Source organism: Carcharhinus amblyrhynchos, chromosome 11 (genome assembly GCF_965287045.1).
Source record: "Carcharhinus amblyrhynchos chromosome 11, sCarAmb.v2.hapA, whole genome shotgun sequence".
In the NCBI taxonomy this organism is placed as follows: Eukaryota; Metazoa; Chordata; class Chondrichthyes; order Carcharhiniformes; family Carcharhinidae; genus Carcharhinus; species Carcharhinus amblyrhynchos.
This window is the reverse complement of record NC_137334.1, coordinates 6177301-6192281: the sequence shown is the minus strand read 5'-3', so window position 1 is coordinate 6192281 and position 14981 is coordinate 6177301. Positions and strand designations below refer to the sequence as shown.

The 14981-nt window shown below is 40.7% G+C and overlaps 1 protein-coding gene across 1 annotated transcript in view; it reads right to left on the bottom strand.

Annotated features, from left to right (window-relative positions):
• Positions 1–14981, bottom strand: part of acadl (acyl-CoA dehydrogenase long chain) — a 55778-nt gene that overhangs the window by 29666 nt on the left and 11131 nt on the right. The window contains exons 3-4 of the mRNA XM_080198498.1: positions 13288–13425; positions 3686–3850 (exon numbers count right to left, since the gene is read on the bottom strand). Of these exons, the coding sequence (XP_080054624.1) occupies positions 3686–3850; positions 13288–13425 (303 nt within the window). The remainder of the gene's footprint in view (positions 1–3685; positions 3851–13287; positions 13426–14981) is intronic.

The window sequence follows — 14981 nt, the reverse complement described above, 5'->3', positions numbered from 1 at the left end:
ATTTTTGGAACTATTTTCTCCATGTTTGCTGTCAGCCATTTAATCGTGTTGTTTTAATGTTTTCCCTGGAGTTTTAATTCTTTTTTTCTGATTCTCTTCATGTTTAACAATTCCTTGTTTATTTTGGAAGTCTTTTCATTTTGGGACTCTTTTCCTGCCTGCAACACAGCTTTGATGCAGTCCCTCTGGGGGCACACCTCTGCCCTCTCTTTCAGGTATTCTGGTTACCCTCTCCTCGAGGTCTTCTATTGCCTCTTCTTTAAGATCTTCATTCTGAATCTTTGTAAAAAGTTGTCCTCTATCTGGGGTCTTCTCCAATTTTCATAATGGTTTGATTTTTCTTGTGGTTGCAACTTTAAGTGCATTACCTAAAAATGAGATGTCAACCTGGTGAAGCTACCAACAGGACTACTTGCATGCCAAACGGCATAAACAGCAAGTGACAGACTGAGCTAAACGATCCCATAACCAATGGATCAGATCTAAGCTCTACAGTCCTTCCATATCCAGTTGAGAATGGTGGTGGACAATTAAACAACTCTCTGGAGGAGGCGGCTCCACAAATATCCCCCTCCTCAATGATGGAGGAGCCCAGCACCTCAGTGCAAAAGACAAGGTTGAAGTATTCGCAGCAATCTTCAGCCAGGACTGCCGAGTGGATAATGCATCTCAGCCTCCTCCAGTGGTTTCCAACATCTCAGATGCCAGTCTCCAGCCAATCCGATTCACTCCACATGAGATCAAGAAACAGCTGGAGGCACTGGATACTGCAACGGCAATGGACCCTGATAATATCCCAGCAATAGTACTGAAGACTTGTGCTCTAGAACTTGCCACTCCCCAAGCCAAGCTCTTCCAGCAGTTACAAAACTGGCATCAACCCAACAATGTAGAAAATTGCCCAGGTATGTCCTGTACACACAAAAAAAGGACAAATCCAACCCAACCAATTACCGCCCAGTTTACTCTCGATGATCAGTAAAGTGATGGAGGGGGTTATCAACAGTGCTATCAAGCAGAACCTGCTCAGCAATAACCTGCTCAGTGATGCCCAGTTTGGGTTTTGCCAGGGTCACTCAGCTCCTGACCTCATTACAGCCTTGGTTCAAACAAGGACAAAAGAGCCAAATTCCAGAGGCGAGGTGAGAGTGACAGCCCTCGATATTAAGTCCACATTCAACCCAGTGTGGCAAAATGGAGCCATAACAAAACTGGAATCAGTGAGTATTGGGGGTAAACTCTGCACTGGTTGGAATCCTATTGGTACATCAAAAGATGATTGTGGTGAGCCAGTCATCTCAGCTCCACGACACCTCTACAGGAGTCCCTCGAGGAGTGTCCCAAGTCCAACTACCTTCAGCTGCTTCATCAATTACCTTCCCTTCATCATACAACATAGAACCTAGAACAGTACAGCACAGTACAGACCCTTCAGCCCTCGATGTTGTGCAGAGCTATGTCCGAACCCAAGATCAAGCTATCCCACTCCCTATCATTCTGGTATGCTCCACGTGCCTATCCAATAACTGTTTGAAAGTTCCTAAGTTCCTAAAGTGCCCGACTCCACTATCACAGCAGGCAGTCCATTCCACACCCCAACCACTCTGAGTAAAGAATCTACCTCAGACATCCCTCTTATATCTCCCACCATGAATCTTAAAGTTATGCCCCCCAGTAACAGCTACATCCACCTGAGGAAATAGTCTCTGCACGTCCACTCTATCTATCCCCCTCATCATCTTATAAAGTTCTATAATGTCAGAAGTGGGGATGATCACTGATGATTACACAATGTTCAGCACCATTCACGACGACTCAGATACTAAAGCAGTCCACGTTCAAATGCAACAAAATCTGGACAACATCTAGGCTTAGGCTGACAAGTGGCAAGAAATATTCATGTCACACAAATGCCAGACAATGACGATTATCAACATGAGACATTTTAACCACCGCCTCTTGACATTCCGTGATATTACCAACACTGTCAACATGGGTTACCATTTACCAGAAACTCAACTGCACTCACCCACATAAACAGTGGCCACAAGAGGCTAGGAGTAGTGTGGTGGGTAACTCCCCAAAGTCTGTGCACTGCCTACAGGGCACAAGTCAGGGGTATGATATAATACTCCCCACTTTCCTGGATGGATGCAGCTCCAGCAACACTCCAAAAGCTTGACACCATCTAAGACAAAGCAGCTCGCTTGATTAGCACCCCATCCACTCCCTCCATTATTGCGCTCAGTAGCAGCAGTGCATAACAACTACAGGATGCACAGCAGCAATTCACCAAAGATTCTCAGACAGCACCCTGCAAACCCACAAACACTTCTATCTAGAAGGGCAACGGGAGCAGATACATGAGAACACCACCACCTGCAAGTTCCCCAAGCCACTCACGATCCTAACTTGGAAATATATTGCCATTCCTTCGCAGTCACTGGGTCAAAATCCTGGAATTCCCTCCCTAATGACATTATGGGTTAACCCACAGGACTGCAGTGATCCAAGAAGGCAGCTCATCACTACCTTCTCAAAGGTAACTAGGGATGGACAATAAATACTGGCCAGCCAATGACACCCATGTCCCACAAATAAATAAAAAAGGCATCTGAGATTTGCTCATCAACAATGAACGATGAGCCAAAGTGTCACAGGACTGACTGCTGACATCAGAAAATAAAAACTTTTTATGATTCACTTTAAGTTTGGCTGTAGCTTCCAAATATACAAGTTATTCACAGCCATCAAAAGATTAATTTAAAACTAACAGCCATATGAAGTCAAAAGGCTAGCCACAGCAGGGAGTAAATACAAATAGAAAGGATACAGATAAAAGCATCATTTAACACTGACATTTTTATTCTAGATTTACGATTGTGATAGAAGAGCTAAGTTCAGCTTTGCATGAGTTTATGATGCATCTTTTGTAATCAATAGTTGAGAGCTGTGAAGTGTCTATAAAGACTGGGGATTGCCTTGCGGGCTACATAGCTGGAAGTTGAAACGGAGACAGCTGGGAGCTGCAAAACACCTATGATCAACATGGGTTAAACAAAAACTCTAATCTGGGCACACCATGAAGTTAATGGAAGAGTATAGCAGTGAACCTTCATTCCAAGCTGCGGCCATGCCACTGAACAAATTAAGTCTTATGGATTGAAGAGTATTGCAATGCATTATTCAAGATTACTGAAACAAACTATTTCCTCTGATTTCCCACACATTCCTAGAATTGAACATTCTATTGTGGAACATGCAGTAAAGGAAGTCTCCTCAGGGCACTGGCCTTCTCAATTTGTGACTTAAAAACAGTGCTGAGATCCCCTAGTTGCCCAACGGTTTAAATGAACTTTGTCCATATGTTCAACTTCAAAACTCACCAGTGCAAAGCCATACAGACCTGGAAAGTTCTAGATTTAAAGAGGTTGCATTAAGCCAATGTTCCAGCCTCTAACCTCAATGGAGTGATTTCTGTGGTAAAATGTGTTCATAAATCAAAATGGGCCATCTGGGCTTGGGGATGGAGAATTGCTGGCAGTTAGGAACGTTAGCCCAATAAAAGTCAGCTCATTAACGCTAAAGGGGTGAAATCTTATAGAAATGATTTACATCAAATTTATTTAAGCAGAGCCAGGCTATTTCAGAAGAAGGACCGATAGCTTTATTGAAGCTCACTTACCTGCCAGCACCAGGTTCAGTCATTGCAATCGCACCAATACACTTTCCAGAAACCATCTGAGGAATGTAACGTTCAATCTGGTCTTTAGAACCATAATGAGTGATGTAAGGCATGACAATGTCTGAATGCAAACTGAAGCCAGGTCCACTACAGTTCACATACATCCTAGAAATAAGATCAGTTCAAATGGTCAATGAAGAATTTATAAATAAACAAATGTAATATAAAATAATTTTCAAATGAAATGATGAAACAGATGTGTATTTCACATGTTTTGCTGGTTTCTTTTGTGGCCAGCCATTGTTTTACTTAATCATAAAATCCTACAGTGCAGAAGGAGACCATTCAGCCCATCAAGTCTGCATTGGCAACAATCCCACCCAGGCCCTATTCCCATAACCCCATGTGTTTATCCTGCTAATCCCCAGCCAGGCATGCCACCCACTCCCTCCCTCCCTCATGGCCAGGCACGCCACCCACTCCTCCCCGCCCCGGCCAGGCATGCCACCCATTCCTCCCCTCTGGCCAGATGCACCATCATTCCCTCTTATTTCCAGGGACACCAGCCGTTGTCTCTCATTCCCAAATACAAGCTAAACAAAAAATCTGCATGATTTCTTACAGCATCCAAACAAGTGATACAAAGCGCACTGCAAGGGTTAAAGTTTACAGCTTTGAAATCAGACTGCTCACAATGTTTAGTTATTAAGAGTGCCAGGTTTGAGTGAATATTGCCAAGCTAGAAAGGTTAAGAAGTCAAATAGGCTGTGCAGCCACATTATGTTGCTTCAAATTTAGGATGGAGTACTAGATAGAAAGGAAGATATGGTGGACAAACAAAAGTTCTCTGTTCCATCCAAACTATCCTATACAATTATGGTACCTTGCGTGTCACAAGATATATGCACCCTGCCAGATGCAAAACATGCAATCTCCTGGATGAGGTGAAGAAAACATTCTGATTCTGAGTGGGGGAAAAGAGTCAGGAATTAAACTCTTTGGGGGTGGAGGGGGGTTGGTGATCAAAATGCTTGCTGCTAAAAAAGACTTAACTTTGCTGTATCGACTATTTAAAGCTAAATTGAACTTGTTGCTAATTTCTCCAATTGAGGTCATTCAATAAACCTGGCTATTTTGACTCATGGTTCCCCCATAGGGTTCATAACAGCAATATCAAAATTTTATATCTTCCATTCTCAACAAGCTACTGAAAATAGAATTCTTGTAAACTGTATATTGTTTTGGACACTGCAACATTTGGGTCTTAAATCTAGTTGCATTTATTGTATAGCTAGTGCAATAACTAAAAGTTTGTTGATAGAAACCAGGGTGAAGAGTTTATCTACTGGCCCTTGATATTTTTGGCAGACAGTACCCAAATATGGATTTTAACTAAAATGTTAATTCAGATTTCTCACCCGAACACAACTCATGGGTACGGTGCTGACAATCCTGAAGTGATTCTCCTTAATGATTATTCTTCAACATTCATTGCTCTGGTTGTTGCATGTTATTTAACCATGGGGTGTATTAACATCTATGGTCAATATTTCAAATACATTCATTTTCCAGGTTATATAATGCTAAATTGCTAATTACCCAAGTCCTCTCCCTGGTCATTATGCCAGCTTATATAATGGCCTAGCGTTAGGCATGTCCCCCTTCCTTTCAAATCTGCCACCAACTGTATAAATAACACATGTGTGCTCTTACAGACTATAGCTGAACACACAAGTCATTTAATTTCTTCAAGTCTTCCACTGACAGAAGAATATTAAACAAATTATCAGCAGTGGTGGGCCCAAAACAGAGACAGAAGGTAACAACAGCAATTTGTATTTGTGGCATTACAGATATCAGAGCTTAAATAGTTATACATTATCATTTGTTGAGAAAGGGGAGAGTCTGATGATGCTATTGTGGAGGAAATACGTGATCTTTGTGATGGCACGGATGTGTAAATAGGATTTCTTCTAAGGGCGTGACCCCAAGGTTTTGAATTGTCTGGTTCAGCCAGTTGCATGGGAAGACACCTGGAGCTGGTGCCTAGTGAACAAAGTTTTTGTTTGGCAGGGACTGAATACAAATGGCTTTAAGTCTCAAGACTTAACTAGAGGAAGTTAGTACTCATCCAGCACTGGCTAATATGGTTGAGATACTAGATGAATGCATTCATATGTTTATTCAGGAAAGGACTTTGCCAAACTATGACAAATAAGATTATTACCTGGATACTGGATGAGAGAAAAAAAGATGAGGAAGGCAGGGATTTAAAGTAGGTCAGGTACCTGGATCAGATGGGACACTCTCTTGGTTGCCAAGGAGAGGGTAGATTTGTGGAGGTGCTGGTCATAGTTTTCCAATCCTCATTAGATATCGGGGTGATGCCAATGGACTGGAGGATTGCAAATATTTCACTGTTGTTCATAAAAGAGGAAGAGGAGGATAAATCTGACAATTACAGGCCTGTCAATTTAACAGCAATGGTAAGAGGGTTTTTAAGAAATGAGGAGATCCAACATGAATTTGTTAAGAGAAAACTGGGCTTAAATGACAACTATGAGCCACAAAGAGGACAGTGCAACTATTATCGGGTACGTGGGTTTTTAAAAAGGACTTGATAGAATATCACACATTAGGCTCGTTGCTAAACTGAAACTGTGGGATAAAAGGGGCAGTAGCAGTATGAATTGGTTAGAGGATGAAAAGTCATTCTGGTGAATGGCTGATTTACAGACTGGAGGGAAATATACAGTGGAAATCCTCCAGGTTCAGTACTAAGATTGTTGCTCTTTTTGGTATACATTAATAATGTGGACTTGGGGTTACAGGACATAATTTCAAAATTTTCAGATGATGTGAAACTTGGAAGTGTAGTGAATAGTGAGGCAGATACTAATAACCTTCAAGACAGATGGACAGGCTGGTGGAATGGCAGGAAAATGGCAGATGAAATTAACAAAATATGTGCACCTGGAGGGGGAGGGGCATGTGGGGGGTGTAAGTATGCATAATCCAGATGGAAGGACATCTTCATAAAGAACTTAATAAATCAGATGGAATCCTGGTCTTTATAAATAGTGACATAAATTACTCAAGCCAAGCAGCTGTGCTGATTCTACATTTAAAAAAATGAGCTTCGCCTGAGCTGGAGTATTGTCAATTCTGGGCACCATGCTTTAGGAGGAGTGGTGAAGTGGGGGCGTGTCTCATGATGCAGTGCTCGTATTTCTAGGTCAGAAGCTTCAAGGTCACGTCCTATTTCAAGACTTGATGGCTGGCCAGAGCAGGTACATTCATCATGTTCATTTGCAGGTTAATGATCAGCCTGCAAATCCTTCCAATGTGCCTGATGGTAGATAGTAATGTAAAAGTTTATTTATTAGTCACAAGTAGGCTTACATCATCACTGCAAATTACTGTGAAAATCCCCTAGTCACCACACTCCGACACCTGTTTGGGTCCTGAGAAAGAATTTAGCTAACCAGCACATCTTTCAGACTGTGGGAGGAAACTGGAACACCCGGAGGAAACCCACACAGACACAGGAAGAACCTGCAGACTCCACACAGACAGTAACCCAAGCCAGAATTGAACCTGGGTCCCTGACGTTGAGGCAGCAGTGCTAACCAACGTGTCACCCTGCCACCAAGAAATTAGGGCTCTGGATAAATTGTATTTTCTGCATTTATTAACTGCACTGATAAACTTAATGAAAAAGCTTTCTAAAAAGGCAATCATTTCTAAACAGTCTTAGGAAATGGCAAGGTCATTTTGTTCAGGTTGCCAAGTTGACATCCCTCAGCTGGTAAGATGGCATCTTGTGTGCCCCCTTATCTATGCAAGTAGTTTGAACAGATATAATCTTCAACATGATGTAAACTAGAAAAAAAAGACCTCTAACAGGGGAGGAAGTAAAAACCATGATATTTGGAGTACCTGTTCTGTAATCATTGGTCAGAAAGTTTTGAATAGATGACTGATACTTGGTAAGCACCCAGCCCCCAGGCACAGGGGTGGGGTCCTGGTGTGGTGGCAGTCCTCATCAGCAGCTGCCTTCTTCAGGTAGATGAGGGAGAGGAGCAGGAGTAGAATTCCCATATAATTTGACGAGAGAGCAGAATGCTGCTATTACAAACTACTGAGATCAACATTTACTGTACACTCTCTGGGATTGATAAACCACTCTCAACTGGCCTGGGTCGTATATATTTCCTGTCTAATTAGTTAATGCAAAATATCAAAACCGTTGCTTCTTAATAGACTCTTAAAATAGTTGGCCGCCCTGTCTTAGAAATTTGTGGCTCTCCCAATTCCAAAAATCTTACAGTAAAATGTGGGAGAGTTTCCTGGTCAGGGTTTCTGCAGAAATAATGGTAAACCATTGTGGTACTCTGCCAAGCATACTCATGGACTAATCCAATACAAGTCCAGGATTGCCAATGCCCTCTGGGGACATGCTACCTGGAGGAGGAGAACAACACTTTAGGAAGGAGAGGGTACACAGGTGATTTACTTGACATCGCCTAATGAAACTTTTGCTCCAGTTATAAATAACTATCTGTATTGCCATCAGATATTGAGGAAAGATCAGCACGAGTTCAAAAATCTTACTACATTCCCAGTGGAATTGCAACTTTCATAAATGGTCCAACCCACTTAATGAGATGTGCATTCTTGTAAATCCACGGTCACTGCTAACACTATTCATTCAAATTATAACAGAACATCTATTGTACTCACTGATAAAGGGCAGGATTTACCATTGCTTTATAAATATTTAAGTTCAGTCATCCTCTAGAAATGTTTAAGCCACAGCTTTGCTGGCGGTCCATGGAAGACTATAAATGGTAAAAGGAGTTTGAGAAAATCTATATCACTACCAACATACCAAATAAGATTACTGCTCAATTCAAAAAATATTTTACACCACAACGTCAATATTACTTGAAGACTGGGTACAAATCTTCCTTGCTAGTGCAGATTTTGAGTTGTTCAATTACGTAATTTCTGTTGGATCTCTATTATTCATTAAGGCTATTTGAAAAAATACTTCACTGACAGCCTAGTGTATTTATTCATGGAGCCGTGCAGTTGATGTAAGCATCTCATCCCCTTAGGTAATAAATTGTCCTTGAATGTTTTCAAGATTGAAAATTTACATTAAACTTTTCCTTTGCCTAATTTTTCACTTTTTTAATGTAATTATTCCTGCCGTCTTTTTATTCCTCTTTTAATACCCAATTTGATCCTAATCACCCTAATTCCTTTTCCATCATTCTTATTTTTTTTTCTCCATCCTTAAATTTCATTGATCAAGGATAGATTATCAGTACCACTGTTCATCAGGGTCTAAGATGCCCTAACCACCACCCATTATCTGCTTGAACTCCAAGGAGTTTGTGGTGCAACATGTTTGAGCTGGAAGGCAGGGTGACACCGTGGTTAGCACTGTTGTCTCACAGCGCCAGGGATCCGGATTCAATTCCAGCCTGGGATGATTGTCTGTGTGGAGCTTTCACGTTCTCCCCATGTGTGCATGGGTTTCCTCCCATAGTCCAAAGACATGTGGGTTAGGTGGACTGGCCATGCTAGTGTTCCAAGATGCGTAGGTTTGGGGGATTAGGATTAGCAGAGTAAATGTGTTAGCCTACATTGGGGTGGGGTGCAGCGGCGGCGCTGCCACCTGGATTAGCTGCTCTTTCAGACATCAGACAGACAGTTCAGACAGTCAGTGGGCCAAAAGGCCTCCTTTTGTACTGAAAGCATTCTATGATTTTATGAACTATAAGCAAGGTATGGTGCCTCACTCCAGCAAAATTCTGAGTCAACTCTTGCAATAACTTGGTCTGTAGATGTTCATCTAGAATTCAGCTCACATATAGTTTTGAATTAACTACAGTTGTCCAATGACACTAAGTGCAAATCAATTTGGCCGCATTACCAGATAGCATTACCTGCTGTTCTGGTTTAATGCCTCAATGTTACTGTGATATTTAGGTTTTTCTTTAATTCTGTAATCCTTCCCAGTCATAAATTTTAATGAATGAAAATAGCACCTTTTAGATTATTGAGTGTTGAAAGCAAAGATTCTGAAAAGCATTTTTCATTCTCCCAGTTCTCTCTGGGAACAGTAATGAAAGAACATTTCCAATTGGAACTGCCCTGTCACATTCAAATGCATTATCAAACCTGATCAAAAAGGTATTTTTGAAACTTAGGAGGGAAATCTGAAATGAAATGCTGGAAATATGTAACAGATATATTTGTGAAAAAAAAAGTTAATCTTTTTTGATGAGACTTGACTTTGAGTTCTGACATTGCATCTCAACCTGCAATATTGATCCTTCCCTTTTTAGCTGCTGATGGGCTTCCTGTGTAGTTCCATCATTTACATCTTGTATTGAACATCAAGCAACATAGTCACCAACTACTTTGATCCAAAACCTGCAAATCAGTAAAGAGCCAAGAAGCTAGCTGAAGATTGATGACTCCATGCTGTGAGCCACTGGGGCAAAGGTACCCCTTTGGAACAGTGGTACTTTGTTTGGCACAGCTGAAGATCTGAAATGTATTTGGAACCTGAGTGTCCTTAGAGATCAAGGAGACAAGAATCTTGGAATGCAAATCTGAAATCCTACAAGGTGGGTCATAGTTGAAGCCATCAGAGTGAGAACAACCTTTATAATGAATTCCATAGCAGATCTTCAGATATGGTGAAAAAAAAGCAGTGCCACTATCCTTGTGAAAAGACAAAGTTTCAGTGAGATTGGATGGTTCATAGTGTGACAAATGTCTGGGTGGGTTATTGGGAATCCATGGAATCGGTTTTGGTGACCTGTCATTTTTTGTATCATGTGGTGTGTTCCACAATACTTTGCCTGTCAATTCACATGTATCTCATACTTATTCTGAGTGTTAGAATATAAAATAGATATCAAAATTGTTTTATCTTTCTGACCTTGTATTTTCGTTGGTTCCAAACGTGTAGGACATTTGGGCTTTATTCACTTAATAGATGTCTTGAATCTGAAACTTTTTCCAGTTTAAACAACATGTTATTGATCCCTTATGGGATTTCCCCCCATGACCCAGGGTCTGACCAAGGTTCATAACAGTAACTACATGAACTATCTTGGGTTTGCTCCTGTTTGAAACTTAAGATTTTCATCTTTTTGACTGCTCTTTCACTGTTGCACAAGAGCAAGAATTTCTTGTTGTTGTTCCTTGTGTGCATCTATGCTTTTTTTCCTGGTCTTTTGCATCTACAACCACCCTTTTAAATGTCAGGGAGTTTCATTCATCCAATATTATTGCAGAACAATTTAATGATACTTTGGTCCCAGTGTGGAGCACACTCAAAAGGAGTGCAGATCAGAAAGACGTCTATGGCACCATTGTGCTATGCTATGATTCAAAACCTCTTAAAGCAAAGCTCCCCTGTTAAAATCCATTAGAAAGTTTAACAGAAAGTAATTTCCGTTTAGCATGTCACTTATTTCATTGGTTCGTTTATGTCACATTTTATTTTACATTATTTGTAGTGTAAATATTATACATCAGAGTTGAACTTACTTTCTCGCTGTGCATTCACTTTACTGCCCTGAGCGGTAAAGTGCAGTTGTGAACATATCAAGTGGTTAGAAAGAAGTAGGATTAACGCACTTCATTTTTGCTCTGGTCAATGTATCCTGTTGAACCAGTAAATGCTGATATGATAGGGTGGCATGGTAGCACAGTGATTAACACTGCTGCTTCACAGCTCCAGGGACCTGAGTTTGAATCCTGGTTCGGGTCACTGTCTATGTGGAGTTTGCACATTCTCCATGTGTCTGCGTGGGCTTCCTCCGGGCGCTCCGGTTTCCTCCCACAGTCCAAAGATGTGGGAGTTAGGTTGATCGGCTATTCTAAATTGCCATTAGTGTCCCAAGATGCATAGATTAGAGGGATTAGTGAGTAAATGTGTAGGGATATGGGGATAGGGCCTGGTGTAGACTCAATGGGCCAAATGGCCTCTTTCTGCACTGTAGGATTCTATGATCATTGAAATAATCTGTCAGTTTTTGTTCTAATTACAGCAATATCCAAACCTTCTCACTTCACTGACCTGCTGTGTATTTCTGGTAATTTTTATTAGAAGAGAACTTTAAACGAGTCACACCTCCCAGTTGAGACAGGGATGGATTAAAATATGATAATAAAATCAAAGATTACTCAACACCAAGTACGTGTGTATATAATGTCAAATTGTTAACCCCTGGAGACTCAGTAACTTTCTAAGACAATATTGCCTGAAAGGCCATCAGAAAGTAAGTATCACTCCCTTGATGACTTATTTAACAAAGGGAGCAAGACCAGCACAAGCTAACCAACTAGAAGCTCAGATTTAATTTGAATATTAGGGGTGCCTCATGCAGTCTTAATGCAATGGACTAAAATCTGGAAAAATCAGGCTGACTTTCCATTCCTGATTGTTAGAGGAATTCCTGCAGGAAAGTCTGCATGTACAGATGCCAGATGAAAAGAGGATTGGCTTAGCATGGAATGTAAATCTGGATGAGGTATTGCAGGGCTGCCAACACGCTTGGGTCTGTGAGCAATATTTCCAAAGGGGAGTGGGGTAATTATAAGTGCTCCTGATGGAAAAGCTGTAAATAGAATACAGTCGCCTTTCTAAATTAAAAAGTCAAGATAATTTTACAAATTTGCACTGGAAAGGGAAAAACTTGCATTTATATTGCACTTTTCAGAGCCATTAGATACCTCAAAGTATTTTAAACGCAACAGTCAATTTTACACAGCAAGCTCTAATAGCAACGTGATTTAATTGAGGAGTAAATATTGGCCAGGACACTGAAGATATTTCTCTACTCTTCTTCAAAATAGTGCCATGGGGTTTTGTACATCCACGAGAGATTACATTGAATCCCTGCTTGAACTTTTATACATTTAATGAATGGAATATGCCAAAATTCTCTCCATTAAATATCTCATATTGAGAGTGGCCACCATATAAATGCACACAATGTGACCACTGTCCATTCAAGTATTTATTGTGTGTGCACACCACATCGAATGAATCCTTCCACAGTTGGTCCACGTAAGTTAAGTATTAATCACTATTTGAGAGATTCATTTTTAATGTTACAAGTTCCCAGGCCCTCGAGTAGGGAACTTTTTAAAGACTGATGCTGCTATTCTGCACTCAGCCTGAAATGGAATTTGTGCACCTCTGGAAGGTGATCTCACTCCCCTTGGTCTGAGTGTACTTGGGAATCACGTTAACCCTGAGAACCTTAGAAGGTCTGTTGTTTCTATGCAGACTTTGTTAGAGACATAAGAACAAATTTCATTGCCCCTCAGGTTGCATCATTACTTTTAGTACTATTGCATAAGCACTGACATGCAGCATAAAAATCCAGAAATATTCATGTATACACCACAGGAATTAACTAGTCCACAGATTCAAATTTTGTCCAATAATTTTCAGCATAAAATTGATACTCAATTTTAAAATAAGGTGCAGATATTTACAAACATTTATGTATTCTAAACCATCATTGCACATACAACTTTTCAGCTGTTATATGGATCATACTCACTGTTCCTCCCAAACCACAGCAGCAGAAAGTACATCACCACCAAGCCCACCATGTTCCTCAGGTGTATTGACTCCTAAAAGGCCTTGCTGTCCAGCCTTTTCCCAGACTTCTCTGCTCACTTGGCCATCTTTTTCCCATCTGGAACAATAAAAGTCATAATTTATTGGGTTTTAAATGGTAGTGCAAATAGCAGGGTGTTTTACAGCATTTGTTTGATGCAAATAGTTTTTTGTCCTTTTATTCTCAGGTCAATGATTTTCCTACTTTCAGTTTTTATTGAATTTCACATGAAATAATATGTTTCCTGCTCAAAGTCATGGTTCATCAGTGTTGTCGCCAGAAAGCTGATTACCCCAATTTATCTCTGTTAATGCCATTTTCGCAGTTCTAACAGCTTGGCAAATGTAGCACTTAACAATGTTAATCCATCTCCAAAAGAACATATCAGCAGCACTTAAGGAAAACTAGACGTAGGAAAGGGTCTTTATCCAAACTTGGACATCTAGATACTCTTTACACACCAAGGTAACATCATTAGCAATGTGGATCATACAAACCCAAAATCCATGGATGAGATGGGGAAAAAAAACTAGCAACTACATAATACTCTGTCCCCCTCATGAGGCTTATGTCACTTACAGACAGCACAAGACAAGACAGCTTTGATGGTCAGCTTTAAGTTAGTAGCAGTTCTTGTAACTACCATGGAGTAGATTTTGCACTTTGGGTCCAAGTTTTAGGGATCTTAGAAACCTATAAAATTCCCCCAACATCTTCATCTGTCACAGCTTATAGCTTCTCTGCCACTTGGCTAGTCACACCCTTTAGCCTTGCTGTGGACAGCCATTAGCAGTCTTTTCTTCTGATTTCTGTGGCTATGACTCATCTTTCATTCCCTCACGCTGCAGTATAAATATCTCCCACTTTCTATGCCTTTTAGCTTTGACAAAGCATCATCTGAACTCGAAACGTCAGCTCTTTTCTCTCCTTCCAGATGCTGCCAGACCTGCTGAGACTTTCCAGTGTTTTCTCTTTTGGTTTCAGATTCCAGCATCCGCAGTAATTCGCTTTTATCATATAAACCCTACTCCTGGAAATGTCAGTAAAAGATATCCCTTAGTCAGAGATCGATACTGGTTTATCAACATTGCTTCTGACAAGACGCTGCACTCACTGCTTTCTCAGAAATAGAAAGATGAATGAATTTGCATCTACACATCTTTCAAAGCTTCAGATGATCCCACTACATTTCACTTCTAAATTGTTGCGATCTTTACAATATAGGGAACTATAGCAGTCAATTTCCACACGAGATCTAACAGCAGTGAGATAGATGGACGACGGATAAACATTGGACAGGACACTGGGATAGTTTCCCAACTCTTCTGTAAATAGTACCATCTGATCTTTAATGCCAACCCAATATTGAGGTTTAGTGTCTTATTCCAAAGTAAAAAGTCTGACAACACCAGGTTTTAGTCCAACCGATTTATTTGATAGTAAACTCACAAGCTTTCGAGGGGACTGCCTCTTTGTCAGGTGAATGGAGAGTCTGACGAAGAGGCAGTCCCCTCGAAAGCTTGTGAGTTTACTATCAAATAAATCAGTTGGACTAAAACCTGGTGTTGTCAGACTTTTTACTGTGTTTACCCCAGTCCAACGCCGGCACATCCACATTATTCCAAAGTGCCATT